Source organism: Suncus etruscus, chromosome 17 (assembly GCF_024139225.1).
Source record: "Suncus etruscus isolate mSunEtr1 chromosome 17, mSunEtr1.pri.cur, whole genome shotgun sequence".
In the NCBI taxonomy this organism is placed as follows: domain Eukaryota; kingdom Metazoa; phylum Chordata; class Mammalia; order Eulipotyphla; family Soricidae; genus Suncus; species Suncus etruscus.
Window position 1 is genome coordinate 5,626,272 of NC_064864.1, and position 25,724 is coordinate 5,651,995.

The window sequence follows — 25,724 nt, forward strand, 5'->3', positions numbered from 1 at the left end:
GTGGTATGACAAAATTTATCTTCAAAAAATGGCCCCCAAGTCCTACCATCATCAACGGGCTATCATATTTGCTTTTTCTAACTTATTAAAACCTTTCGATAGAATAAATAAATGTGTTGTTTTGATTTTTGTTTTGGGGCCACACCTGGCAGTGCTCAGAACTCATGCCTGGATTTGTGCTCAGGGGTCACTGAGAGTGGGGTTAGAGGACCAGGTGGGATGACAAAGATCAAACCCTCGTCAGCTGCATGCAAAGTCAGCACCCTCCTCCCTGCTTTATGATCTCTCTAGCCTCTAAAATAAACACTTTCAATCCAAAAACAAACTCTAAGAGGCTAAGAGAGACAGTGAGAGAGCAAAGAGAGAAGAGAGAGAGAGAAGAGATAGAGACTGAGAGAGAAGAGAGAGAGAGGAGAGGAGAAGAGAGAGAGAGAGAGAGAGAGAGAGAGAGAGAGAGAGAGAGAGAACAAGGGTTAAGGTAGGCATTTGTCTTGCACCTTAACCTTGATTTGATCCTGGGTACCTTACTGTCTTCCAAGTACTTGTCAGAGCAGAGAGTGAGGAGGGAGCTCTGAATAATATTGGGTGTATCTCAACCTTTGACCCAATAGGCCCCCAAAATATATACTACTAGTACCTGGGTAACATCTCGTGACATTCAAGGATAAGGAAAAAAATCTTTAGTATATTTTATTTCCACCCTAAAACCAGCAGACGTTAGATTTTACCAGTTGAGAAGAACTCCAATACCAACTGCAGTTAAAAAATGGGGTCCCTTTCAAAGAATCAATAGGGTTTCATGAAAGGCATTTCAAGGCCTTTGAAAGAGGAGTTGCCCAGAAAGTCCCCCGTCCTTTGTTCTCCTTCGCAGGAAAGCTCAAGACCGAATGTCTGATTTTGATTTTCTTGGGGGGGTGGGTGGGGTGGGGGTGATTTCCGTCATCATCTCATTGTCATTTTCTCCCAATGAGAGAGAAAAGAACTCTGGGTTCCTAGAAAAGCAATCACACCGGACTTGGGAGTAAACACCCTATTTTCAAATCATGGGAAGGCTAAGCCTGAAGAAAACATGCAAAGTCGCACCAAATCTTCTGTAAGTTCACGTTTCAATTATCGGCAGACTGCAAGACTTGAAGGGGGCCAGAGCAGCCCAGCTCCACAGGAAATTATATCCTAGCAAAGGTCTGCTTTAAAAATAGACGGAGGAAGAAGGGAAGGTTGCCAAAACACACAGCACTTTCCATTTGTTGTGATTTGCACCAAACATCTGCTTTATCAGGTGCAGCCTACTATTTGCAGACTCCAGGAGCATGGGAAGAGTTGGGGGGTGGGGGGAGAAGTAAAGTCACCCCAACATGTCTGCTTTCTCAAAACAATTTCCAAGTAGGTATTAGATATTAGGATTAGATAGAATCCGGTTAATAACTGAGGGTACCTGAGAAACTGGGCTCTGGGATAACCGAGACTGGATTGTGTGTGGCCGGGAAGATTCAAAGTTGAGACATCAGGCCGACCCACCGGGGATTTACGCGCCTTCATCTCATGCTTTCATAAATGCGATTTAAATCTGACCTGGACTTAGGAAATCGATTCTTTTTCCTTATTTATTAAAAAATATTGAGTATGAGTATACGTTATGTTCTCTTCTAGGCATGGGAGTTTAGCAATGAACAAAAAAAGAACAGAATTTGATGGGGCATATTCTGGTGACACCCACGAATATAAATAAAATATAGGTGATGTAAAAGACTTAAAATATAGCCAAGAGGGCTGCAGCAAGATAGCACAGTGGGTAGGGGCATTTGTCCTGCACTAAGACCGACCGGGTTCAAGCCCAGGAATTTCATATGGTCCCCTGAGGAGTGATTTCTGAGGGCAGAGCCTAGAGTAACCCCCAAATATAACCAAGAATTTTTCAGGTTACTTTTATTACAAACTACTATATGCAAATTAAGTTCAATTTGGGTGGGATTACCACATAGAAAAAAGGACTATGCGGAAAAAAAAAAACTATGAGCAGAGATCTACTAAAATCCATTATATTATACTGAATGTCTAGGGTCCAGCTGCGACTCAACAAGAAAATACAATTGATTGTCAGAGTAAATTTGGGCTGGGAATATTTAAAGAACTCCTAATCTGCTATAGAATTTATCCAAACTTCTGATTTCACGTTCCACCATTTTAATCACAGGTGATTTATATGCTTAGGGGTCCTGCTTATGGATAGGCAAAACATTGTCCTTCATAGAATATATCCATACATCTATCGTAAAAAATGAACCATTTCACCTTTTTTTGGTTTTGTTTTGGTTTGGGGCCACACCCAGTGATGTTCAGGGGCTACTTCTAGCTCTGTGCTCAGAAATCGCTCTTGGCTTGGGGGACCAGATGGGACCCCAGGGACCGAACTAAGGTCCGTCCTGGGTCAGCTGCGTGCAAGGCAAACCTCTATCGCTGTGCTATTGCATCTTTTTTTTGGTGAAGCTAGCTAGGATCTTGGTGTACTTTCCAATAGGTCTCATGGTAGCAGGGGAAAAAAAATCTGCATTTCAACGTGGCATGAATTCTGCCTCTATGACATACGCGACCCTGGGTACATCGTTGCGTTTCTCTGAGCTTGTAATACAGGAATAGACACTTTCACCCCATTTTACAGAATTGCAGGTGAGGATCAGTGAGATATTTTCATGGTATGTAAAGAAAAAGTTTTCTCCTCCAAAATAAATTTTTGGGTGGGTTGGGGGACACATCCGGCTGTGCTCAGAGCTTCCTCCTGGCTCTGTGCTCAGGTATCAATCCTGATGGGGGCTTGTGGGGGGGGCACACGTAAGAGGTGGTGGGGATTGAACCTGGGTCAGACGTGTGCAAGGCCAGTGCCCTGCCCGCTATTAATCTCTCTCCAGCCCCAGCACTGCAAATCTTTTTTTTTTAAACTTTATTTAATGATTGACTGATTGGTTGTTAGGCCACACCCAGCGGCGCTCAGGGGTCACTCCTGGCTCTGCACTCAGAAACCGCTGATCAGGTGATGCAAATGAGGTCAAAGATGGGGGGAGCACCCTAAGCTAAGCAGTGGAGTCCAGTGGAAGCACAAATCCGAGGTAGAAAGAAGAGGTCGGGGGATTCAGAGAGTAGGGGGACCTAAGGAAGACTGTGCGCAGTACTGCTGCCTTTGAAGAGGAAGAGAGTCAGGGCCCCAAAACTCGAGCAGCCATCCCCTCCAGTGAGGCGAGGAAACAGATTTCCCCTAGAGCCTGCAGAGGAAACGAAGGCCTGGAGGTCCATTTCTGATTCCTGACCTCCAGGGGCACAGGGGAAGACATTTATGTTGTTCTAGGCCGGTGGGGTCATTTGTCACAGCGGCCGATTGGAAACAATCGTAGACCAAAGGATTCTGAATCGGTGGGAAATGGCATCGGTGGAAGACGCTAGCACGGTTCCATGACGACAGTTCAGTCTCTAGAAGCAGCAATGACAGAAAACTAGTTGCTAGGACCATCAGGATGGTTTTTCCTTGTGAAAAAAAGACGCTTTTTGCCCTTTATTTTTTGTGTCTTTGGGGGCCACACCCAGCCTGGCTCAGGTTCATTCCTGGCTCTCGACACAGGGATCCACTTCTAGAGGAACTGGGGAGACCAGCTGGGGTGCTGGGGATCAAACTCAGGTCAGCTGCGTGCCTTGCAAGCTCTCTACCTGCTGCTCTCGTGGCTCTGGCTTTTCCTGTCTTAAGGCCGGTGGTTTTTGCCTTTTGCTCTCCGTTCATTTGTGAAGCAGAATTGATGGCCAAGTCATCAGCAGGTCGCTTCCAGACCCTTGGCTTTCCACTTCCCTAATAATGAGTTTTGCTCATTATTTGGTTCTACTCAAAGATGTTCAGTTTTTTTTTTTTTTTTTTAGCCAGTACTATATTATAAAAAGATAAGTCCTATGAGGCCCAGAGCTACGGCACAGCGGGTAGAACATTTGCCTTGCGTGAAGCCGACCCAGGGTCGATCCCCGATACCTCAGGTGGCGTCCGAGCCTGCCAGAAGTGATTTCTAAGCACAGAACCAGGAGTAACCACTGAGTGCTGCCAGGTGTGGTCCAAACAAAAACAAAACGAAAAAGAAAAGTCCTCCTTTGTTAGCGATTTGAAAGCAATTGTGCAAATACATAAATATACAAACACGTTTTAATCAACCAAGGTGTTAAAGCCATGGCTTTATTCTTACCAGTTTGAATAAGAATGTTCAATTAGTTTTCCAAGGTTAAACTATTTTTACATGATAAAATAGATAATGTCAGGGTTAGATATTTCTTATTAACCCTCAACTTGTAAAATAATCCAAAGTAAAAACCAGAATGTTGGGGCTGGAGCAATAGCACAGCAGGAGAGCATTTGCCTGGCAAAGGCTGACCCTGGATGGTCCCCCAGTCCAGGAGCAATTTCTGAGCTCAGAGCCAGGAGTAACCACTGAGCGTCACCAGGTGTGGCCCAAAAATAAAAATTAACAAAACAAAACAAAACAAAACAGGTGGTTGGTTCGAATCCCGGTGTCCCATATATCCCTCTGCCCCCATGCCTGCCAAGAGCTATTTCTAAGCAGACAGTCAGGAGTGACCCCTGAGCACTGTCGGGTGTGGCCCCAAAACAAAAACAGAAACCCCATAAAACACCTTTGGGTTGAGGGCATGACACTGTTCAGCACTCACTCCCCAAGGGAATGACCTTGAATACAAAGCCAGGAGTAAGCTCCCAAAAAAGCCTGGTGTGACCCCAAAATAAAACAGAACAACTCATTCTGGGTGGCATTTCTTATGTTTCAAGCTTTTATTTTCATTTTCCTAGTAATTCATTTCTTGTTTTTATAAAATATTGGTTCATGGCTACTGGAGAAAAATCATTTGCTACCTGTGACTTGAGAAGTGCTCGTACCAGGAAGTAGGCAATAAGAACATTATTTCATGAATTCAAAATTCATGTAAGCATGTCTATGTCACGGCAACATTTCTGAGAATGGCCAAGATCTGGAAATGAACTAAGTACCCCCAAACGAATGAATAGACAAAGAAACTATGGTTTATAAACATAATGGACTACTACTACTTAGCTATAAGAAAATAAGAAATTGGGGCCGGAGCGATGGCGCAGTGGTAGGGCATTTGTCTTGCACGCGGCTGATCCAGGATGAACCGTGGTTTGTTCTCTGGCATCCCCTATGATCCCCCAAGCCAGGAGCGATTTTTTTTTTTTTTTTTTTTTTGGTTTTTGGGCCACACCCGGCGGTGCTCAGGGGTTCCTCCTGGCTGTCTGCTCAGAAACAGCTCCTGGCAGGCACGGGGACCCTATGGGACACCGGGATTCGAACCAACCACCTTGGGTCCTGGATCGGCTGCTTGCAAGGCAAACATACTGTGCTATCTCTCCAGGCCCGCCAGGAGCGATTTCTGAGCTCAGAGCCAGGAGTAATCCCTGAGCACCACTGAGTGTGGCAGAAAGAAAGAAAAGGAAAGGAAAGGAAGGAAGGAAGGAAGGAAGGAAGGAAGGAAGGAAGGAAGGAAGGAAAGAAAGAAAGAAAAGAAAGAAAGAAAGAAAGAAAGAAAGAAAGAAAGAAAGAAAGAAAGAAAGAAAGAAAGAAAGAAAGAAAGAAAGAAAGAAAGAAAGAAAGAAAGAAAGAAAGAAAGAAAGAAGGAAAGAAAGAAAGAAAGAAGGAAGATAAGAAATCTTGGATTTGCCACAGTGTGGACAGACGAAGTATGCCATGCTAAGGGAAGTGAGTCAGAGGAAGACAAAGCTCCTTCATTGATGGGGTGTTGGTGACAAACAGGCAATCACGGCTGAGCAAAACACATCTGCGCTACTGCCAGCTCAACTGTGTCACAGGGCGGGGGTGGAAGGCACCTGACGGCGGGTGTGGTGCAGTCCACTAAGCTCAAAGCATTGATATCAATGGCTACTACAAGTCAGGACATTGCAATGAAGACATGCAGAAACCCCCCAAATACGCACTGGCTTCTAAACAGTACAGATCAGTGCTATCAAGTAAATTAACACATTATTACATTAATCCATGAGAGTATATTTATTGCTCTAAGTAATGTATAAAATGACGATAGCTAATTCTCTTTTTGGGGGGCACACCTTAATTGCTCCTGGCAAGCTCTGGGGACCAAATGGGACGCCGGGGTTTGAACCATCGCCAGCTGTATGCAAGGCAAATAAATGTTCTAGCTGCTGTGTATAGCTAGTCTTTAATGTGGTTCCAATTCTTTTTTTTTTTTTTTTTTTGGTTTTTGGGTCCCACCCGGCAGCACTCAGGGGTTCCTCCTGGCTCTAAGCTCAGAAATCGCTCCTGGCAGGCTCGGGGAACCCTATGGGATGCCGGGATTCAAACCACTGTCCTTCTGCATGCAAGGCAAACACCCTCCCTTCATGCTATCTCTCTGGGCCAGGGTTCCAATTCTTATGACTAACCTAGATCCTATTGTATAGAAACACATATTAAAAGTATTATCTAATGGTAAGGAAAATAAAACGAAAGATTAGAATAGGATAAAAAAATTCAGAGCTCAACCAAGTAACTCCATTTCACGAGATAACTGGTTTGCAAGTAGTTCATTTTACATATTAGTTTTATATAAAAAAAGACTCTAAAGTCCCTACTCCATATAAAACTGAACAAATAACAAATCACCATTTAATCTTTGACTTTTTGAAATCTACGTCACAATGCCATCATCCAAGATCTCCTACCAAGACTCATGGCTCTATGTCAAGCCAACTAAAAATACACACGCAAACGCTTTCCTATGAATATTTTATAGTGGCACTACATGTCACACAGAAGAAATAATCCAAACATGCCTCAAAATAAATAATCCAAATATTTATTTTTGCTGAATACTAACACACCCTACAATGTGGATAAGTCTCAAAAACGTGCAGAATGAAAGAAAGTAGATAAAAAAAAAGGCCACGTTATGTTCTATTTACACAAAACACTAAAACCAGATAAATCCACACGAACTGAAAGCAGACTGGAGGTTGCCAAGAAGTGACGGAGAATACGAAGAGAAATTGCTTCATGGGTTTTGGTCGAATTTTATTTTTTTATTGTTTATGGGTCATCCCCAGCAGAGGTTGAGCTTAACCGTGACTCTACACCCAGGGAACACATTTGGTGGCCCATATGGGGTGCTGGGGATCAAACGTGGGCTGGAAGCACACCAGGCAAGCATCCTACTTGATTTCATTCGTTCATTCTGGCCCCTGGTTGAATGTTTGAGCGAGGGAAATATTCTAGAGCAAGATAGTAAGAAGCCCTTGTACTAACTAACATTAGGATCAACACATGGCTCTGGATTTTGTACTTTGAAATGGTGAGTTTCATGAGATAGGGATATCACCTCAGCTAAGAGTCATAGTTAGAGATATTATTACTACAGTATCACGTAGTAATAATAGTAAGTCCATGAGTGACCAAAACACCAATAAGCTACGTACGCTTTGGCAGGTTTCTGAAATTTAACTATCACAGAGAGTAAATGATACAAGGATTCGCAGAGGAACAAAACCTGGCTATTGATAACTAGTATGAATAAAACTGAAAAATCAGGAGACCTGGAAGAAACTAGCAAAAGGTAAAAAACAATCAGTGAATGCAAGGGAAAGAGAGAAGATGGAAGAGGAAATGAAAAGAACCATAACTGAAGAAGAAATCACAACGCAAGTCTGGAGAAGAAAAGAGACTGCAATGGCAGGATGGAGACATTTACATATCATATGACTCAGATTTACATATCTCAGCCCATCAGAAAGTCACCCAATACCTAAAAAGGAAGGTCAAGAAAGGGTCTGGGGCCAGAGACATAGTCTTGGTTTGCCTGTCACTGAAAAGGCAAAGAGACAATCCTCTGGTCTTCCATGACACTGCAGCCATCACTCCCGTTATAATGCGAGATTCATCTTTTATTAAGCAATTGCTCTTGCGGGATGCACAGAGATATTTCCATGCCAATCGACACCCTCCGGGTCTTGAAAAAGCAGCTTTTTAATGCAAGTTCAGTGTTCTCTTTGTAAACTAAAAGCTCATTTTTATTACTTCACCTCTTAACCCAAAACATCAGCACTGTTCCCAAAATAAAGCTTTCCCAATCTTGATACACAGAATTAGTCATTCATAAAGCGACGAATTCTCAAGGAAAATCTACTCACGTATTCTTTCACGTTTTTGGTCTTCACAGCTTTGTATGAGTAATAGGCGGGATAAAGCGTTCCAAACACCAACCTAGAAACGGAACAGCGACGAGGTTAGTCAGGTACAACAATGCTTTTAAAAAGTACGTGAAAAATACACAACAGCAATAAATGATATGAATTTAAATTCGTGTGGCCCCAAAAGAAAACCAAACCAAAAAACTTTTGTGTATAAAGTAAACTCATTCAACAAAGGCGAGTGTGGCCTGAAAGTCAAAACCGGACCAAAACAGACAAACCGAACAACAACATCCAAACCCCACTTCTTGCAGAAGTAGGCAGGGATCAAAGCAGGCAGTGGACAGTGTTTGTGGCTGCGCTGTCCGACCAATCTTCTAAACTTATGGTAACATTTCTATGCTTATGAAATTGTGGGCCCGGAGAGATAGCACAGCGGTGTTTGCCTCGCAAGCAGCCTATCCAGGACCCAAGGTGGTTGGTTCGAATCCCGGTGCCCCCTATGCATGCCAGGAGCTATTTCTGAGCAGACAGCCAGGAGTATCCCCTGAGCACCGCTGGGTATGGCCCGAAAAAAAAAACAACAAAACTAAAACAAAAACAAAAAAGTACAGGGCCTTGAGCGATAGCACAGCGGCGTTTGTCTTGCAAGCAGCCGATCCAGGACCAAAGGTGGTTGGTTCGAATCCCGGTGTCCCATAGGGTCCCCCGTGCCTGCCAGGAGCTATTTCTGAGCAGACAGCCAGGAGTAACCCCTGAGCAACGCCGGGTGTGGCCCCAAATAACAAAAAACAAAAAACAACAACAAAAAAGCATTTCCTCATGAATTTGAAACATGTTCTTTTATCACGGAGCTATAGTCTGAGCTAATAACATTTTTCTTTTTCCAGTTTAGGTAGCTTGGACTAGAGAACAAAAAGCACTCAGATTTTTGAGCAAAGAGAGAACTCAACAGGCTGCGTAACACGCTCTCCAGAGGAGGTCGGCTTCGGCTCCCCAGCACTGCCTGGCGTCCCCCAGCCCCAGGAGGAGTGGGATACGCTGTGTGAGCAGCTTATTCAGCCCCACATCCAGTGACCTCACTCTGGTAGCCTGAAAGAGGCCTTTATGGCAGGGAGTGTTTACATCGGGGACCTCGGCAAAATGACCCGCCCGGCCCCCTCTCTGCAGGCTTTGCCTTTAGAGCTACCGCTCTCTCTTCTCTACAGGTGTTTCAGTTTAAAGAGAAGGACAGTGTGTTTTATGGGGTGGACGAGGAAAAAAACTACAGGTCAAGGGATTTCAGAACCTAGTGAGAGTTAAAGAAAAATAAAGGTTATGATGTCAACATAGCGTAAAGACTGAAAAAAGACACGAGGACCCACTTTCTGCCCTTTATCCAACTTCACTTAATTTCTACTGGCTTACTATGTCTCTAATATGAACAGAGATTCTAAAGAATTTTATTGGTGGGGCCAGAATGATAGCACAGTAGTAGGGTGTTTGCCTTGCATGATGGGGCTGACCCAAGACAGATCAGGTTTAATCCCCGGGATCCCATACGGTTCCCTGAGCGTGCCAGGAGCGACTTCTGAGCGCAGAGCCAGGAGGAACCCCTGAGCACCACCGGGTGTTGCCTAATACCTCCCGACTTTCCCCCCAAAACAACTTTATTGGTCTGGACTGATAGTACCAGGGGCAGCATTTGTCTTGCACATGGCTGACCCGGGTTTAACCTCTAGCACCACCCCCAAATGGTCCCCTGAGCACCCCCAGGAGAGACCCCAGAGCTCTGAAACAAAAAAAAAAAAATCAGAATTGTTTTCTCTGATTTTTTTTTCTTTAATTAAACATCTTGACTACAAGATGTTTGATTGTGATTAGGTTTTAGTCATGTAAAGAACACCCCCTTTCTCGGGACTTACTCCTGGCTCTGTGCTCAGGGATCAATCCTGGGGGAGCTTAAGGGGGGGGGGGAACATGGTTCTGGGGAGAGAACTGGAGTTGACAGAGTACAAGCCGATTACCTAGAAATAGTGAGAAATCTTAGAAATAGTTTATCTGAACAGACACAGTTATCTGACATTTTTTCCAGAGCTGTAATTTTCTTCCTTTTACTAAAAGGCAAATGCAATTATGATGCCATCAGAAAAGTCATGTCAGGGGCTGAAGCAGGGGCGCAGGGGTAGGGCGTTTGCCTTGCATGTGGCTGACCCAGGACGGACCTGGGTTCGATTCCTGGCGTCCCAAATGGTCCCCCAAGCCAGGAGCGGTTTCTCAGTGCAAAGCCAGGACTGACCCCTAGGCATCACCGGGTATGGCCCAAACACCAAAAACCAAACCAAACCAAAAAAACAAACAAATAAAACCTGATTTTACTGTTAATCGATGCAGAATACGAGAAATACACTTCTGAATAAATGGAACTTTCAAATAACTGTAGTTCTTTGCAAACTATTCTTTCTATGAACACTAAAGTAAATGTAAGCAATCCTAAGGATGAGGACACGATAACAAATGGCAAAAGTTAATAACTTTGAAAAGAAACATAAGAATAAAAAATAGTGGGGCCGGAGAGATAGCATGGAGGTAAGGCGTTTGCCTTTCATGCAGGAGGTCATCGGTTCGAATCCCGGCGCCCCATATGGTCCCCTGTGCCTGCCAGGAGCAATTTCTGAGCCTGGAGCCAGGAATAACCCCTGAGCACTGCCAGGTGTGACCCAAAAACAAAAAAAAAAAAAAAAAAAAAAAAAAAAAATAAAAAAAAATAGTAAGAGCTTTGTGTTTTTTTTATTTTTTTATTTTTATGCCATACCCCTGCGGCCCTCAGGGATTACTCCTGGCTCTGCGCTCAGAAATCGCTCCTGGGAGGCTCATGGGACCATGTGGGATGCTGGGAATGGAACCCTAGTCCGTCTCTGGTTGGCTTCCCGCAAAGCAAACGCCCTACCACTGTGCTATCACTCTGGCCCCTGAGATTTGTGTGTTTAAATCTCAGTGTTGACCTCTGGTGCCTGCTCTAGAGAAAGCAAACACAGGCATCTCTGTATGCTTCCTAGGTGACTCATTACGCTACCAGAAGCAGTCGCAGCAATAGTTGCTGCATGACCAGGGAAGAAAAAAAACCTGTCTTCTATTATAAGCTTTAAAAAGAAGTGAATTGGGGCCGGAGAGATAGCACGGAGGCAGGGCATTTGCCTTGCATGCAGAACAGTGGTTGGAACTCCCAGCATCCCATAGGGTCCCCCCTTTGAGCCTGCCAGGAGCGATTTCTGAGCACAGAGCCAGGAGGAACCCCTGAGCCCCGCCGGGTGTGACCCAAAAGCCAAAATAAATAAATAAATGAAGTAAAGAGGTGATTTCTTCTAAAAATATTATTGGAGATTCCTATTTAATGAAATAACAGCTAAGTGGTCATCGCGTAATTATGATTTTGAAGGAAAACAATGCGGGGAAAAAAAGTCAAACCCATGGTTGGTGAGGGTGGGGGGGACAACCCCTAAATCCTATCTTACATAACCAAGGATACATGTTGAAAATTGTCAAAAGAGAGAAAAGAAAGCAAAAATTCCTCTGACTTTCTACATATTTTTAATTACAGCCATCAGGAGCTACAAAGATCGGAATTCTTATGTTGTCACAGCTCAACTTCTAATTTTGTTCCGGAGCTTGTCATTTCCACTCTGAAAGGAAAAATGAAGCCAGGGGAAGGGAGGGAAACCAGGGCAAATCGACTCACACCATCATCTTCCCTCTCTCTCTCTCCACTCTCTCTCCTCTCTCTCCCTCTCCCCCCTCCCTCCCCTCCCCTCCCCATACCTCCAAAAGGATTATGTGGCAGACCCAAGAAAAATGCTTTAAAAAATGCTGAAATTGGGGCTGGAGCAGTGGCTCAGTGGTAGGGCATTCGCCTTGCACGCAGCGGACCTATGACGGATGGACCTGGGTCCATTCCCGACATCCCATATGGTCCCCCAAGCCAGAAGTGATTTCGGAGCGCATAGTCAGGAGTATCCCCCGAGCCTCGCCGGGTGTTGGCCCCCCCCCCCGCCCCAAAATGCTGAACTTGGTATAGCATTGAGATTCAGGGGCTAGAAACATAGCCTTGCGCTCCAGGAAGCCAGCATGCTGTGGCAGAGCTCCACAGAACGAGATTCTCTTAGCACAAGCAGGAGGGACCTTTCCCTCACGCAATGTCCCTCGGTTTAGGAAGCGTCGTTCTTCCACTCTTCAAAGCAAGTAAGATATTCGGAAGGGGGGGAGGTGGGGCTGCTCTGTTTCCCTAGGTATCAGCCAGGCCCACCAAGAAAAACTTCCTTTTTTTTGGTTTTGGTTTTTGGGCCACACCCGGCGGTGCTCAGGGGTTCCTCCTGGCTGTCTGCTCAGAAATAGCTCCTGGCAGGCACGGGGGACCCTATGGGACACCGGGATTTGAACCAACCACCTTAGGCCCTGGATCGGCTGCTTGCAAGGCAAACGCCGCTGTGCTGTCTCTCCGGGCCCAAAGAGATATTCACAGTTGAATGAAGGCACCATTTGGGAGTGATTTAACGAATGTTCTTCATGCTTACTAACATGGTTCTGGTAAAGGTAAAGAAACATGAGCCCTGCTCTTGGCTATTGTACGTATTTATTTATTGATTGATTGGTTTTTGCACCATAGCCAGTGGCGCTCAGGGGTTACTCCTGCCTCTCTGCTCAGGAATCGCTCCTGGAAGGCTGCAGGGATCATGTAGGTTGCTGGGGACCGAACCCAGGTCCATCACGTTCAAGGCAAAGGCCCTCGCCCACCCTACCACTCCAGTCCCGCAGTAGAAAGCTTTACCTTTACTTCTTTTTTTTGGGGGGGGGCGGGGAGGGGTGCTCAGGGGCAACTCCAGGCAGTGCTTGGAGGACCACAGGTGGTGCTGGGGTTCGAAGTCCTGTTAAAGCTATCTCTCTGGCTTGACCACAGCTTTTTAAAAAAAATTTTATTTTTGGGGGCTGGAACAATATAACAGAGAGGGTAGGGCATTTGCCTGGCACATGGCAGACCCTGGACTGACCCGGGGTTGATCCCTAACTTCCCATAGGGTCCCCAGAGCCTGCCAGGAGTGATTTCTGAGCTCAGAGCCAAGAGGAACCCCTGGGCAAGGCTGGTTGTGGCCCAAAAACCGAAGGAAGGAAAAAAATTTTTTTTATTTTAGGCACCGTGGCTTACAACGGCTGATGACAGGGTTTCATGAATAAAACATTCCGCACTCAGCCTTCCCCAGGGAGTCTGTCTCCCTCGGCCATCCTCTCCAGCTATCTCCCTGCCCCCCAGCAGGCTTCCTGCGGAAAAGCCCTTCTCTGCTGCAGTGGACATTTCTGCTCCCTCTTCTGTGTGTCTTTCTAGCTCCAGAGGAAAGAGGCCATTCTGTCTGTGCCTTGCCTTCTGACTCACTTCAGAACGGCCTGCCGGCTTAGGGGAAGGGCAGAGAAGACCAATAACATTGGGAGTTTAGGGACCAGAGCAGTGGCGCAGGCAGTAGGGCGTCTGCCTTGCATGCGGCTAACCGAGGATGGACTGCGGTTCGATCCCCCCCCCCCCCCGCATCCCATATAGTCTCTCCCCAAGCCAGGAGTGATTTCTGAGCGCATAGCCAGGTGGAACCCCTGTGCGTCACCAGGTGTGGCCCCAAAACAAACAAGCAAAAATTTGGAAGTTCAGAAACAAATCCTTGGGCTTATAAACAGTTCATTTTCAATAAAAGAGCAAACGGTAAGACAGGGAGCAAGGAATAAGCTCCGCTGCAAATGGTAGTGGGGAAAGTGGCAGGTTACATGCCCCCAAATATGAATTCCTAGCCTTTCTAACAACATTACAAAAGTCTACTAAAGGGGCCGGAGAGAGAGCATGGAGGGAAGGCGTTTGCCTTTCATGCAGAAGGTCATCGGTTCGAATCCCGGAGTCCCATAGGGTCCCCCGTGCCTGCCAGGAGCAATCTCTGAGCCTGGAGCCAGGAATAACCCCTGAGCACTGCCGGGTGTGACCCAAAAACCACACACACACACACACACACACACACACACACACACACACACACACACACACACACAAAGTCTACTAAAAGTTGACTGAAGGTGGCAATATCAAACTTGAACCATAGGTTAAGTTGAGAAAGACAGGGCGCTTCATAACGTCGAAGCTAGAGGCTTCAAAGCCATCGGCCGAGCAGACAAAAAAGCGAAGAGAAACGTGACTAGATCCAACCAAGGAAAAAATGACCCAAATCAAGGCCACCCCACAGACTGGGAGAGAATGTCTGCAAACCTCTAATCTCACAACGAGTTAATTTCCAAGATATATTCTATAAAGCACTGGTAGAATTTTACATCAAAAACAGGGAGAAGAGGGGCTGGAGAGATAGCACACCCGTAGGGCATTTGCCTTGCATGAGGCGGACTTGGGAGGGACCTGGTTCGATTCCCGGCATCCCGTCCGAGCCCCCAGCTCAGCCTGCCAGGGGCGATTTCGGAGTGCAGAGCCAGGAGTGGCTCCTGAGTGCCGCAAGTGTGTGGCCCAGAAACCAATCAACGAGTCAATCCAGCAATCGATCAAAGTTAAAAATTAGGGAGGCGAGATGAACAGAAACTTCTTCAAAGAAGACATGAGGGCCTGGAAAGATACGCCAGCGGGTCAGGTGTTCCTCTGGGTTCGATTCCCAGCAGCCCTGAGCCGGCCTGGAGTGACTTCTGAATGCGGAGCCAGGAGTAGCCCCTGAGGACCAGTGGGTGTGCCCCCCACAAACCAAAAAAAGAAAGAAAAGGATGGCCCAGAGGTAAATGGAAAGGAAAGAATGCAGGTACCACTTATTAGGGAAATGCAAATAAAAAATAACAGCGAGCTATCTCTCCCTAGCAGGGGTCTCCAACGGCCTGGACCGCCCCGACTTTGCCTCCTGCGGCCCCCAGGTAAACTGAGTTTGAGACCCCTGCCCTAGAGGCTGGCACTTAGCAAAAAGGACAAAACCGCCAGAGTTGGCGTGGAAATGGGGCTGCGGGCGAGGGCCTTCCTTCAGCTCACAGGAATGTTGACAGGGCAGGTTGAGCCTTTTATTTATTTATTTTTGATTTTTTTGGGCCACACCCAGAGGCACTCCGAGGCTATTCCTGGCTCTGCGCTCAGAAATCGCTCCTGGCGTGGGGGCCCATCTGGGACTTTGGGGGATCGAACCGAGGTCCATTCTAGGTAGGCGACATGCAAGGCCAAGGCCCTACCGCTGCGCCATCGCTCCGGCCCCTGGTTTGCCTCTTCGGACTCTGGAAATCACTTCCTGCATTTCATTACCCGAATTTTCTCCAGTCCCTCCTGTACTTCCAACTCAAGAAATAGTTTCTCACGGCCCTCCCTGGACCTGGAACTCTCTCACGGTTTACACGGAGAACACTCCCTCGCTCGGAGAGACCTCGGATATTGCTGGTTTCCTGAATGAGTTTGAAAGGCTTCTGTTAAAAATTTCATAGAGCTGACCAATGACAAAACAAAACAGAATCTAAAACATTGTGGGGAGAAGGGTGTGTGTGGGGGGGAACAAACAAACAAAAACATTGTGAGGGAACTTAAAAATATTCTCTATAGTCTCTCGAGGTGGTTGACTGATAAAAAGAATACTGAAGCACTTGCTCTGTCCAAGAGAGCTCTGTCCAAGCAACGGAAAAACTTGGTATTTCTTTGGGCGACTCACTAAGAGAAAAGCAAGCAAGCAACACAAAAGCTATACCACCGGTCAGTCATCAGGACACAAAAGCAGCATGCTGGCCGGCTAGCTGGCTCCGAAACCCTGTGCCCTTCGTTTCTTGAAGGCAGTTTAGAAAATATAAGACAGCATTGTAAGAACACCCAGAGACGAGAGAGGAAGGCTGGAAGGACTGGCTCATGATCTGAGCATACCCCAAAAAGTGGTGAGTGCAGTTAGGGAAAGTAGTGAGTGAGAGAAGTGGAATGCCTGTCTCCAAGACAGGCAGGGGGTCGGGGAGGACATGGGGGGGCACTGGTGAAGGGGGGGTTGTTGTTTTTATAACTGAAACCCAACTACAAACATGTTCTCAATGGCGGTGCTTGCATGCAGCTGAGGTAGGACAGACCTTGGTTCCATCCCCAGCATCCCACAGAGTCCCCCCCAAGCCTGCCAGGAGCAATTTCGGCGTGTAGAGCCAAGGAGGAACCCCGGAGCATCACTGGGACTGGCCCCCAAACCGAAACTAAATAAACAAATATATAAAAGGAAATTCGGATGACCCACTCCAGCTCTTGAAAAATCAGATCTTCTCCGCCAATTCACGCCTTGGCTGTCCTTCGCTCCCTCACGTTTCTATGAAGTGGATTGGACCAGGGCGGTTGGTTTCTTCATTGAGAAGAAACTGGTGTCAGAATCGCTCATCATGAAAAAAGAAATATGGCAGCGTGGGCAATTTGCGCCCGAAATCTAGGTCTCAAGAAATATCCTATTAGGTTATCGTTTCTTAGATGCTGTTATCCTGGAAGAGGCTACAGAAAACTGTCCCTGTTTGGCAGAAATCGGAAATGTCAGAGTGTCCCTCAACTTATTTTATTTATTGGTGTAGGGGTCCCTCCTGGCTCCATGCTCAGAAACCGCTCCTGGCAGGCTTGGGGGACCGTCTGGGATGTCGGGATTCAAACCACCGACCTTCTGCATGAAAGGCAAATGCCTTACCTCCAGTGGTAGGGTGTTTGCCCTGCATGCGGCCAAGCAGGAGGGACCTGGTTCGATTCCTGGCATCCCCTAGGGTCCCCCATCTGGCAGGTTCCCCAGCCCGCCAAGGGCGATTTCTGAGTGCAGAGCCAGGAGTAACCCCTGAGCACTGCTGGGTGTGGCCCCCAAACTAACCAGCCACTCAATCATGTAAACAAATTGGAAGAGAAATGAAAATTTCAGTTCACTGTATAGATGGATATAAATATCGTATCGTCTAGCTAGTTCCCTCTCGTTTGCCCCCTTATTAAAATCCTACACTGGCCTGGGACACTTACGCAGCTAATGAACCAATTAACGATACATCAGCATTAATTAATGGAAGTCCGTATTCTATTCGAATCTGCTTAATCTTTCCATCCATCTGCTCTGGGCCGCCATATGGGATCTCACTCCGTTTACTCCTCACGTTTAATCGTGGCGTCTCCCTCCGCGCCCCAGAAAGTGTCTCGGGCCTCCCTAAGCTTCGATGGCTTGAGAGTTCTGCGGGCCTGGAGTCGCTCCTCAGTTGGGACTTGCTCTAAGGGCCTGGAGAGATAGCACAGCGGCATTTGCCTTGCAAGCAGCCGATCCAGGACCAAAGGTGGTTGGTTCGAATCCCGGTGTCCCATAGGGTCCCCCGTGCCTGCCAGGAGTATTTCTGAGCAGACAGCCAGGAGTCACCCCTGAGCATCGCCGGGTGTGGCCCCAAAACAAACAAACAAACAAACAAACAAACAAAATCTGTCAGAAACGGACGTCCCAGGGAGGTGCCACTGGAACATTTGGAAAACGTTCACGCCATGAACAGAAATCATCCATTTTGCTCATTCGGCTCTAAAAGTACTTGCTGTGTGAAGTGATGAACCGATTTTTGTTTTGAACCCTACACATCCCATTGGTAGGGTATGGAAAACAAGCTTCGTCTATTTGGGGGGGTTTGGGTCTGGGCTCCAAGGCAATCCCTGAGCACAGAGCAGGAAATCACTTCTAAGCTTGGACAGGTGTGTCCCCCCCCACCCCCGCTGTTCCCATGATCTCCCTCCCCCCCCCCCAAAAATCTGTCATCAGGTGTTTATGTCACGCACACACTCTGATACAAAGGGAACCCCAGTATCTGGTGTGATTCATGGTAAGAGAGCTTTTTATTTTAAAAAAGAATCATTATTATTTTTTCTTGATTTCAGCATCGTGATTACAGACATGATTGCCGTTGGGTTTCGGTCATAAAAAAAAAGATCACCCCCCTTTTTTCAGTGCGGCAGCTTTATTTTGTTTTTTAAAAAATAATCTTATGTTTGAGGAATGGAAATCTATTTTTGTAAATGTCTATCTCAGACATCAACTCAGAGAGATCTCCGTTTCTGTGCGATCTTAAAGAGGGACGGGTCTGAAAGAGAAGGCAGGAGTCGGAGGACGGAAGTGGGCTTCAGCGTCCCCCAGGAGAGCGACGACTGACTGCTCGCTGGAGCGGCGGAAACGCAGATGCCGTCCTTCCTTCCCATGCCAGTCTCTGCTGGGCACAGGCTGGTCAGTGGGCTCTCGGTGCCAGCGCGGACACCTGCCTGTGGGGACCAGCAAGGGATGCCACTCCGGGCACCCTCTGCCTTTGGGCCATATACATATGGTTACATATAATACACAACAAATATATATATATATATATATATATCCGTCTTTTATTTTATTTTTTTTTTAGTTTTTGGGTCACACCCAGCGGCGCTCAGGGGTTCCTCCCGGCAGGCTCGGGGGACCCTATGGGATGCCGGGATTCGAACCACCCTCCTTCTGCATGCGAGGCAAATGCCACTACCTCCGTGCTCTCTCTCTCTCCGGCTGTATTTCATTTTTTAAAACTTCCAAAATGTGTGGAAAGGACCAGAAACATCAAACCAGGCAAGTCCCAGCTTTCTAGCTGAATGGAGCTACGCCCTCACACCTCTGCCTACAAGGGAGAAACACAAAGCCTTTGGACAACCTGAAGCAAGGGGTCAGTGTGTTTTCCCTACAACACTTTTACAGATGTGGCTTCAGAACTTCACCGAGTGTTAAAGGGACCATGGGAGAGACAGCCTAAGGCACATGGGATGGCACGTTCCAAAGGAATCACGTCTTGTCCACTTCCCCCGGCCGGCCGGCCGGCCCTTCCCTCCCGGGCGCTCAGATTTCGAGTGTTTTGATTCGATCCGTACGGCTGCTGTGGTTATGCTCCAGGTGTCATTCTTTCCCTCCCCAAACCTGTTCTCCCTCTCGTGTTTTCCGCCTGACAAAACGGGGCGCCTCCCACTCGGTCACCCAACCAGACACTTGGAGACTTGTCCCCAAGTCTCATGTCCTTCCCCCAAGGCCTGAGCTCTCAGATCTGCCCCTTCTTGTTTTTCTTCGGGGTCCTGTCCTCGTTCCCTTCCCCCAGACCCCACGGTCTCAGGAGCGCTCAAACTCTTGCAACGACTCGGCCCATAAAGAAAAGAATCACAAGTCAGGCAAGGGTAGGCCTCATTAGACTTGTCTGAGTTCCCCAGCCTCATCTTTTATATCTCCTTATCACTATTTCCTAAGGATCCTATTTTATTCATAGGCTTTGGCAATTCCCCCCCCCCCCCTTGGAGAGGGCCAAGTGTCAAAGACAGCTTCAAAGAAGGAGCTGGGAACACAGAAGCAGAAAACAGAAGAGACTAGGAGAAAATTGATTTTATTACAATTCTTTTTAAAAAAGGGCCCGGAGAGATAGCACAGCGGCATATGCCTTGCAAGCAGCCGATCCAGGACCCAAGGTGGTTGGTTCGAATCCCCGTGTCCCATAGGGTCCCCCGTGCCTGCCAGGAGCTGTTTCTGAGCAGATGGCCAGGAGGAACCCCTGAGCACCGCCGGGTGTGGCCCAAAAGCCAAAAAAAAAAAAAAATAAAACAAATAAAAATAAAACATGAGCTCAGCAGACATTCAAAGAAGACAGACGGAAGGCAACGGGCCTCTGAAACAGGGTTCAGCGCCACTGACCGTCAGAGAAATTCAAGCCAAAACAATGCGACGTCACCTCACGCTAGGGACACTGGAACCTATTCGAAAGGGCCAGTTGTAGAGGGGACATGGGCTAAGAGGAATGCTCACTATTTATGTATTTATTATTTATTTATTTATTAGTGTTTGGGTCACAACTGGCGATGCTCAGGGGACCAGACAGGATGCCGGGAATCGAACCAGATCCGTCCCGGTCAGCAGCATGCCAGGCACAGAAATAGAAATGCCTACCCACTGTGCTCTCTCTCCGGCCCCTGGTCCTGATGCTTCGGAGAAGACTGTGGCGGCTTCTCAGAAGAGATTCAAGCCCAGCGCCACCGAATGTTCCTGCCAGGTGGACTTGTCCGGGCGGACAACTCCTGGGCCGCCTTGGAAAGGGGGTGGTGGACAGATACCCCCCTTCCTGCCTACAGCCACACCTGCCAGCCTTGGAGAGAGAAACCACCCAGCCCCAGGTTGTCGCCTCGCTCGACTGCGAAGCCACCAGATCGTGCCAGGGCCGTCGCTGCTTGGTTTTGTGGCTGGTTTTTTGCAGCTAAACGACACCTTAGGGGTCACCACACTGTCCTACCAGGCCCAGAGGACGGGAGCAGGTCTGCTGGGACAGTCGCACGCAAGCCCGGCAAGCCCAATGAGCCTAAACAACAAAACAACAACAACAACAACAACAGAGAGCCCGGTGATACTGTTCAGAGATAGAAACCACCATCACACACGGATTCCATTTGGTTTTGTGTTGCACCAAACAACATGAAGCTAAACATTTTTTAAACTTTATTGATTGATTGATTGATTGATTGATTTTTTGGGCCACACCCAGCGGTGCTCAGGGGTTCTTCCTGGCTGTCTGCTCAGAAATAGCTCCTGGCAGGCACGGGGGACCCTATGGGACACCGGGATTCGAACCAACCACCTTGGGTCCTGGATCGGCTGCTTGCAAGGCAAACGCCGCTGTGCTCTCTCTCCGGGCCCTCTTCCTTTCTTTTTTTTTTTTTTTTTTTTTTTGGGTCCCAGCAAAACAGCACTGTGGCCACTTTTGGCCTGGTCACTTAGGAAGGCGCCTGATGAGATCTCACAGGGGGACATCCCGCAAAACACAGCGAGTCCCCCGACAAAAACGAGGCAAAACAGCCTGTAAAATATGACGAAGGCCATGAAGAAACCCTGACGTAGTCAAACAACATTCAAAATCATTTAAGTCAGTATGAGTGGCTTCAAAAATATATTTTATTTTTGGGTCACACCCGACCAGGCTCAGTGGTTATTCCTGGCTCTGCACTCCAGAACCGTCCCTAGCTGTGCTCGGGGGGCCATTTGGGGTGCTGGGAATGGAATCTGGGTTGGCCTGAGCGAGGCAAGGGCCCCCCACCCCTGTCTGTACCTGTCTGGACTCTGAAAATGATTTTTAGCCTTTGGTCACTACTCCACCTATTTCTAGTAGTAGTTTCCTATCTCATACAATAAATTGTGTCATTATTTTGTTGTTGTTTTCGAGCCACACCCGTTGACGCTCAGGGCTCCCCCCTGCCTCTGCGCTCAGAAATAGCTCCTGGCTTGGGGGGACCCTATGGGACGCCGAGGATAGAACCGAGGTCTGTCCTTTCATCAGATTAAGTTTGGGGAAGGCCAGAGAGTCCAATTCAGCGATGCTCAGGGCCTCTCTCAGTGGTCCTAGGCCAGGGAGCCCCCGGAACCCGTACAGTCGAGTGCCTGGGTTTGAGGGGTTGGCAGGCAGGGGTCAGGCACACCTGAGATGCCCTTCTCCTCAAAAACTGCCTTTTTCAGAGTTTGGATTTCCAATTCCCTTCAAACATTCGGGCTCCCGCTGGCCTCCTTCCTCCTCGCAGACACAGCTCATGGAATATTTGCACGGTGGGGACGTGAAAACCTTGTTTGGAGGTCAGGGAAAAGGGAGAGAATGTTTGGGGGTTGGGGTCCCCCATTCGAATCCTCCTCACCCGCCGAGCACTGAGCAGAGAGCTGAGAACAGCTTCTCAATATCCCAGGACGTGCTCAAGGAACTAAAATATATTTTAGTCAGGACTGAGAACTTAAAAATGGGTTAAAGCCATTTTGGGCTGGAGAGATAGCACAGCAGGAGGGCGTTGGCCTCGCACAAGGCTGGTCCTAGATGGGCCCAGGTTCGACCCCTGACATCCCACAGGGTCCCTCCGAGCCTGCCAGGAGCGATTTCTAAGCGGCAGGGCTAAGACGAACCCCTGAGCATCAATGGGTGTGGCCCCAAATCAATAGATCAATCAATCAATCAATCAGTAAATCAGTGTTAAAAAAAATACCAGGAGGCCTGGAGGGAAAGTGCAGCTCAAAGGCTCCTGGGGAGGCTTTCTCCTCGCCTGGCGTGCCTGTGCCTGGAGATTTGGCCTCCCACACCCCATGGACTGTCCCCCCCCTCGAGTCTGCCAGAATGGTTCTGGGGCCCCCGCTGGGCGTGGCCCCAAATCCCAAAACAAACCCAATCCAACAGAAGGCTTGTGAGCGAAAACCCCGATTTTTTTTTTCCCCCTGGAAATCCGGGACCAGTTGGGGGTCCCGGCAGGCACCTCGGGTGTGATCCCCCCAAACCCCGAATGCAGAGCCCTGGGCCCCGCTGGATGGGGCCGAAAAAGCCGAAAAAGAAACACGGGATACGTTTCCTGACTTTTGGGGAATCACAGCTAGTTCCAACTTCATGTTATGTAAACTTTATTATTATTATTATTTGGGATTTTGGGTCCTACCCGGCCGTGCTCAGGGGTTCCTGCTGGCCCTGCAGTCAGAATTTGCTCCTCGCAGGCTCAGGGACCATACGGGATGCCGGGGATCAAACCCGGGTCCATCCCAGGTCTGCCACGTGCAAGGCCAACGGCCTGCCACTGTGGTGTTGCTCCGCCTCATGCTATGTAGACTTAATGTATTTGTTTATTTTTCTGGTGTTTGGGTCCCACCCGGCAGCGTTCGGGGTTCCTCCTGGCTCTACCCCCAGAAATGGCTCCTGGCAGGCTCGGGGGACCCTATGGGGTGCCAGGATTCGAACCACCGACCTTCTGCATGCAAGGCAAACGCCCTGCCTTCGTGTTATCTCTCTGGCTTCTTGTATGTGTTTTGGGCAGCCAGTAAATGAATCCCTTGATGGGCAGCGGTCCCCCCTTTTCCGTCTCTGTCGGTCTCAGCTTCGCCCGGCCCTGCAGACCACCTCGAATAGGACGGGCGTCGGTTTCCCAGATTCTCCTACAGGACAGAAACCTCCTCGGCCTCATCACCCTCGGTCGCACTGGGCGGGACTCCGGTGACCCCGACATCTGAGTCCGTCCCTTCGCTCTGTGACCCCGAGACGCGTCTCACTGACCTTTGGACGGCAGATACAGCAGGTGATGATCTAAAGAAAAACCCCACCCGGGGAAAAGCCGCCAGAAACCCTCTCAACTTCCTTCCTTCCTTCCTTCCTTCCTTCCTTCCTTCCTTCCTTCCTTCCTTCCTTCCTTCCTCCCTTCCTTCCTTCCTTCCTTCCTTCCTTCCTTCCTTCCTTCCTTCCTTCCTTCCTTCCTTCCTCCCTTCTTTCCTCCCTTCCTTCCTCCCTTCCTTCCTTCCTCCCTTCCTTCCTCCCTTCTTTCTTTCCTTCCTTCCTTCCTTCCTTCCTTCCTTCCTTCCTTCCTTCCTCCCTTCCTTCCTCCCTTCTTTCCTTCCTTCCTTCCTTCCTTCCTTCCTACCTTCCGTCCTTCCTTCCTTCCTTCCTCCGTCCCTCCCTCCCTCCCTCCCTCCCTCCCTCCCTCCCTCCCTCCCTCCCTTCTTCTCTCCCTCTCTCCCTCCCTTCCTTCCTTCCTCCCTCCCTTCTTTCCTTCCTTCCTCCCTCCCTCCCTTCCTTCTTCCCTCCTTTCTTTCTTTCTTTCTCTTTCTTTCTTTCTTTCTTTCTTTCTTTCTTTCTTTCTTTCTTTCTTTCTTTCTTTCTTTCTTTCTTTCTTTCTTTCTTTCTTTCTCTCTCTCTCTTTCTCTCTCTCTCTTTCTCTCTCTCTTTCTTTCTTTCTCTCTCTCTCTTTCTCTCTTTCTCTCTTTCTTTCTTTCTTTCTTTCTTTCTTTCTTTCTTTCTTTCTTTCTTTCTTTCTTTCTCTCTCTCTTTCTTTCTTAGGCAATGAAAGAATCGGTCAAACGCTTTGGAAAGTTAATAAAAATCACAATTTCTAGGCCCAGAGAGGTGGCACAGCGGGAGGACGGACGCTGGCCTCGAACGTGGCTGACCCAGGACAGACGCAGGTTCGAACCCCGGCATCCCAGAGGGTCCCCCGAGCCTGCCAGGAGCCGTTTCTGAGCGCAGAGCCAGGAGGAACCCCTGAGCCACGCCGGGGGTGGCCGTGTCCCCCCAAAATATCTCAATTTCTGGCAGGCCAAGCGAGTCCACAGCCTGTGACCGCTGGACAAACACCCCGAAACTCAATGGAAATCGAGTTCATTTCCCTAGTGGAAACACAAACAAACAAACAAACATCTGGTAGGGATGAAAGACTAGGCCAAACAAAGATCCCCGGAGTCGCACGTCTCTGCTGTCACCCCCAATCTGGTGCTGCACCTCACAAGGAGTTTTAAGGGGCTGCCGGAGAGGTGGCGCAGCGGTAGGGCGCTGGACTCGTACGTGGCCAAGACCTGGTTCGACGCCCGGTGTCCCTTGCGGGCCCCGAGCCTGGTCGGGGCGATTTCTGGGCACAGAGCCGGGAGGAAGCCCTGGGCCCCGCTGGCCATGGCCCAAGAACCAACCAATCAATCAATCAATCAATCAAGCGATCAATAACTGAATAAAGTTTAAAAAGAAGACAGACTTTTAAGGAGGGGTCGCATGCAAGCCCACCTGGGCTAGAGCCAACCTGGGCTCCTTGCAGCCCCCTGTCATGGCTCCCAGACCCCCCAGGAGCAATCTCTCAGAGTCCAGCCCGACTGTCTCTGGATGTGGCCCCGAATAGGCCCTCTCCGCCGACATAAACTTTTGGGGTTCGGTTCCCCGGGCTTAAGTGGACACTCTTGGCCCACAGCAACCCTGGGACCCTCCCGGGCGCCCCTGGAACTGGGGCGCCGAACCCGCCTTTCAAAAGCCATCTCTGGGGGGGCCGGAGAGATAGCACACGGAGGGAGGGCGTCTGCCTTGCACACAGCTGATCCGGGGCGGACGGTGGTTGGGTGGCTCGAACCCCAGCACCCCACATCGCCTGCCCAGAGCGATTTCTGAGCGCAGAGCCAGGGGTCACCCGAGTGTGACCCCCAAAACCAAACCCAAGCAGAAAGAGAAATAGAAAGCCACCTCTGGCCTTCCCCCCCCCCCCAGCTTCCGACCTGCTCCCATCCATCACTTCCATCTCCCCTCACACGACTCTGCAGACCCTCTGCTTCTTGCTGTCACAGCTGCTCCCCCCAAATTCGAACCTCTACTGAAAAAAAAATCATTCCGAATAAAGCAGGAGTTACGGAGGGGACTGAATCTAGAGGCCTCGCCCTGGCTCTCGCATTCCTCAGCAGGTTGATTTTGTGACTAGATTTTAGGGAGGAGGAGGAGGAAGACATCAGCTTCCAGCAGAAGGAGCTTTCCCAGGCGCGCACAAAAAATGTGGCTGCCCATGGGGTCCCCCCACTTCCTTCCCTCCCTAAGGGGGAAGCCGGGCCAGCTTTGGAGACCAAAAAAAAAACAAAAAACCCCAAATCTCTCCTCCCTCCCACACACGTGACCGAGGGGCCAAAAGCGAACCCCGGGGCGCCCCTCGCCCCGCGCATGCGCCCCGCTCCGCTCCGCCGCCGGCGCTGCCGACGCTACGCAAACGGCGTAACCCGCGCCC

The 25,724-nt window shown here is 48.7% G+C and overlaps 1 protein-coding gene across 1 annotated transcript in view; it reads right to left on the minus strand.

Moving 5' to 3' along the window:
* The window catches only part of REEP3 (receptor accessory protein 3), an 80,900-nt gene that overhangs the window by 54,881 nt on the left and 295 nt on the right, over positions 1–25,724 (minus strand). The window contains exon 2 of the mRNA XM_049790623.1: positions 8,198–8,270. Coding sequence (XP_049646580.1) covers positions 8,198–8,270 — 73 coding nt within the window. The remainder of the gene's footprint in view (positions 1–8,197; positions 8,271–25,724) is intronic.